Source organism: Mastomys coucha, unplaced genomic scaffold (genome assembly GCF_008632895.1).
Source record: "Mastomys coucha isolate ucsf_1 unplaced genomic scaffold, UCSF_Mcou_1 pScaffold20, whole genome shotgun sequence".
Taxonomy (NCBI): domain Eukaryota; kingdom Metazoa; phylum Chordata; class Mammalia; order Rodentia; family Muridae; genus Mastomys; species Mastomys coucha.
In genome coordinates this window covers 117,848,398-117,852,679 of record NW_022196903.1, presented here as the reverse complement: position 1 = coordinate 117,852,679, position 4,282 = coordinate 117,848,398, and the positions used below count along the sequence as shown (strand labels likewise).

Genomic DNA, 4,282 nt, shown 5'->3' with positions numbered 1-4,282 from the left:
CCAGAAACTCCAGACCCCTCCTATCCTCTGATGTCAAGCTGATCTAAAACGGTTTCCTTAGCTACAGCCAAAGAAATGGCACCAGGAAGATGTCACACTCTTTGACTACACAGTGGGAGGTGGGCATAGTAGGAGAGCTTCTGTCATGTTTTAAGATTGTCCTTTTTGAGTCTAGTGTCGTGTCTCATGTAAGCCCAGCGCTTGGGAGTCTGAAGCAGAGGATTAATGTGAGATCAGATCTAGCCTGGACTACATAATTGAGTTCCAAGCCAGCCTGGGCTATAGAATGAGACCCATGTCAGAATACCATGAAAGAAAAGGAAGGAAGGAAATACAGGTTGAGAGATTATCCTTTTCTAGTGATGTTTTTGAGGCCATAATCCATCTTACTTTAGAACCACCATTTTCCAGGAAATGGTTTATGGATAGGAGTGGAGGGATGTGGGCTTGGGCACTGGGGAAGAACTGGAAGAGGAGTCTGGAAAGTCCTCTGCCTTTGAACCCCACAAATTCTGACCTCTGGACCCAGTGTATCCCATATGCAGTGTTGCTGGAGGCCCTTGCCCTTCGTAATGTGCGCCAGCTGGAAGACCTTGTGATCGAGGCTGTGTATGCCGATGTTCTCCGTGGCTCTCTGGACCAGCGCAATCAGCGGCTAGAAGTTGATTACAGCATTGGGCGGGACATCCAGCGCCAGGACCTCAGTGCCATCGCCCAGACCCTGCAAGAGTGGTGAGAACTTGTCAGGCCTTGACCCCTCCCTTCTTATACAAGCAGAAGAATGCCTGGACTGAGCTGCAGAAGGTTAGCTTAGGAGAGAGAAAGAGACCAATGCTTTCTTCCCAACGCTTCTGAGGGACCCTGGGTGCAGAGTCAGGGTTGTTGGGCAGGAACGGGGCAAAGGGATGGGAGCTGTGCTTAGTGGGAGCTGTGCTTAGTGGAAGGCTTGTCACTGTCGAAGGCTGAGTTTATGAGTTTAGGGCAACCGCACATAACACCAGGGGCCAAGATGGGTCTCTTCCTTTTCCTCTTTGTATCCCTGTCGAACTTCATTGTAATCTTGCTGTGTACCCCAAGCTGACGTTGAATTGGAAACACTGCCTCTGCGCCCTGGTTCCGACGTGCGCTGCTATACATACCATGCCTGGCTCTCCCACTTTTGTTTTCTGGTTCCTGCTCTCATCTTGTTATTTTGATTTACTTTTCTTTTTCTTTTTTTATTTTATTTTATTTTTTTAAAGATTTATTTATTTTATGTGAGTACACTGTTGCTGTCTTCAGACACATGCCAGAAGAGGGTGTCAGATCTCATTACAGATGGTTGTGAGCCACCATGTGGTTGCTGGGAATTGAACTCAAGACCTCTGGAAGAGCAGTCGGTGTGCTCTTAACTGCTGAGCCATCTCTCCAGCCCTACTTTTCTTTTTAGTTATGTGTGTGTGATAGAGAGGTAGAGGGGATGCAGATGAGTGCAGGTGCTCACAGGGCCACGAGGTCAGATGCCCTGGAGCTGGTGGTTATGAGCCACTTGATGTGGATGCTGGGGGTCTAACTCAGGTTTTCTGGAGGAGCAGTGCGTGGGCTTCACCACTGAGCCATTTCTCCAGGCACACGCACCCCCCACCAACCTTTTCTGCAGCACTCAACTACTTCCTTCTCCTGCCCTGGGGGTTGCTGGGAAGAAATACCTTTGTGGCTGGTTCCCAGGCGCCCTGAGGAGGGCTTCCAGCTCAGGCAAGGGTTTCCAGTCCTGCTCGGAGGCTGGCTTTTGAGGTTTTTGCTTTTGTTTGTTCTGTTTTTTATGAGGCTCTGATCACTGCCTCCTTCTGACGCTTCTCATCTGCCCTGATTCCCACAGGTGCGTAGGCTGTGAGGTTGTGCTGTCAGGCATTGAAGAACAAGTCAGCCGTGCCAACCAGCACAAGGAGCAGCAGCTGGGCTTGAAGCAGCAGATCGAGAGTGAGGTAAGCAGACAGGGAACGAGATGAACTCGAGCTCCCCAGCCTGGGCACCTGGCCTGAGCATTGGGGCTGTGGTGTGGCTGAGGCCGACCGATCGAACAATAGGCCTGTCCGGTTCTGGAAGCTCCTTTGGCTAGCCCCTATTCCTTTCACCCTGACAGGTTGCCAACCTTAAGAAAACCATTAAAGTTACAACTGCAGCTGCTGCTGCAGCCACTTCACAGGATCCTGAGCAGCACCTGACCGAGCTGAGAGAACCGGCTTCTGGCACCAACCAGCGCCAGCCCAGCAAGAAAGCCTCAAAGGGCAAGGGGTGAGCCCATGCGGGAGCCGCCTCGCCTGTCTCTGGGTACCCCACTTTGACCTCAGGGACCTGGCTGCTCCGCTTGATTTAGTCATTTGCATGGGGTCGGGAGTGTGGGTGTCCTCCAGGATTTAGGGGACCCCTTGCATCCCCTCTCTCTCTCTTCCCCTTGCCAGACTCCGAGGGAGCGCCAAGATTTGGTCCAAGTCGAACTGAAAGGACTTGTTTCTTCCCTGGGAATGTGGGGTCCCAGCTGCCTACCTGCCTACCCCTTAGGAGTCCTCAGAGCCTTCCTGTGCCCCTGGCCAGCTGATAATGCTAGCTCATGACTTTCATCTCCTCCACCCCCAAGCATAAGCCACATCCTGTGTAGAGAGGAGGCCAGTACAGGTCATGTTATGTTGGTACTTCTTACGTGTTCCATGCTTCCTCCCCGCCATGCTTGCTCTCATCATTCTCGAGCACTGTGTCTGCCTGTTACCCCTGTCATTGAGCAGGTTGGCAGTCCTACGGAGGGTGCTGGCTCTTCACCACCCACACTTACCCCTGCATGCCTAATCTGCAGTTCCTCCTCCTCCCCTTGCCTAGTGGGCTGCATCTGAAAAGCCATGGGGAAGGGGGTGGGGTCTTCGCCTTCATCCCAGCCTTAGAGTTCTGGAGCCGGTCTGCTACCTGGGAGGCGCTGCACAGTTTCTTCCCAGAACCCCATCAAACCCCATCACACTACACTTGTTTCTTGTCCTCTCTCATTTCCAGTGCCTGGAGCTACTGCTGCTTCAGTGACCCCAGAGCCTGAGAACAGCTATTTTTGAGATGTTAAGAAACAATTCTTTGTTAGTTAATCATCTTAGGAAGCCCAGTGGAAACCCTGGAAGGATTTATATCTCCTCCTATGGTTTTGGTGGGGAAGGAAATATAGATTGTATATTAAAAGTAAAAAGTATATATGAATAGGTCTATATAACATGACACAGAAATAAATCTATGAGAAATCTCTGTAACAATGCCGGGAGCTGGGCCTCTCCTGTCTTTGATGTTGTTAACAGGGAGAAGACTAGTCCCCGGTCCACGGTAAAGCCAAGTGCCAAGTGAAAAGAACCAGATACCATGCAGACTCTGGGCCTAGGCTAGGAGGCCTAGACCCTGGACAGACTGCTCATCCCTCAGCCCTTGGTCAGCACCGCCATGTCCTAACAGTGGAGATGCAGACTGACCATGACTGTCCCTGCCCAAGGACCGCAGTGCAGTCTGCTTCCTTCCACCTCAGAGACTCACAAGGGAGGTGTCCCTAGTGAACTCAGCTTTTCACGTTGAAAGCACATAAACCTATTAGATTTGTTGGTCTCTGTCCCTTTTGTTCAAATTAAAAGTTTCCAAGATGTATGTATGCCAGGAGATTAGCCTAGAGCACTGCTTGCCCCCTAGAGGTGGGAAGTGCTCACTAACTTGAGTGGCAGTTGAACCCTCACTCAAGTGTGGAGTGCTGTCTGAGAACCCAGTGGTCTAGTGTTAACTGGGCCTGTGCTGTTCTCTAGCTGAGGATTTAGGACAGAGTCCTTCTTTCTTCCTTCCTTCCTTCCTTTCTTTGAGACATGGTCTTTCTATGTAGCACTGACTCTCTTGGAATGCACTCTATAGACCAGACTGGTTCAACTAACAGATTTCCCTACCTCTGCTCCAGAGTGCTGGAACTAAAGACATGTACCACCATGCCTGGCTATAGACAACTTACTTTTAATTGCTTCTAAAGCTTGCTATCATTGGACCAGAAAGTAGGGGCAAAATCCTGGTGGTGGTGGTTTGGTGTGTGTGTTTGGTGGTGGTATAGTTCTGAGACAGTCTTGTATTTCAGGATGGCCTTGGATTTAGGATCCTCCTGCCTCCAGCCGAGCACTGGGATCATTGGTGTGCACCACCAAACTTGATTTAGATTATACTCTTGGTTTCTCAGCTTTTTGAAATAAGCTAGTCAATTCTCGCCTCTGAAATAAACGCCCCAGGCGCTCCAGTGTATAGA

At 50.4% G+C, this 4,282-nt stretch overlaps 1 protein-coding gene across 7 annotated transcripts in view; it reads left to right on the top strand.

Moving 5' to 3' along the window:
• Positions 1 to 3,975, top strand: part of Cops7a (COP9 signalosome subunit 7A) — an 8,268-nt gene extending 4,293 nt beyond the window's left edge. For 3 of the 7 annotated variants that reach the window (XM_031383394.1, XM_031383390.1, XM_031383392.1), the window contains exons 5-8: positions 530 to 732; positions 1,859 to 1,964; positions 2,123 to 2,274; positions 3,312 to 3,975. In XM_031383394.1, the coding sequence (XP_031239254.1) occupies positions 530 to 732; positions 1,859 to 1,964; positions 2,123 to 2,274; positions 3,312 to 3,357 (507 nt within the window). In that variant the 3' untranslated portion in view covers positions 3,358 to 3,975. Of the gene's footprint in view, positions 1 to 529; positions 733 to 1,858; positions 1,965 to 2,122; positions 2,275 to 2,441; positions 3,278 to 3,311 lie in introns of those variants that run through there. The other 4 variants (XM_031383396.1, XM_031383395.1, XM_031383391.1 and 1 more) reach the window with 2 other exon arrangements.
• Positions 3,976 to 4,282: the final 307 nt, after the last annotated feature.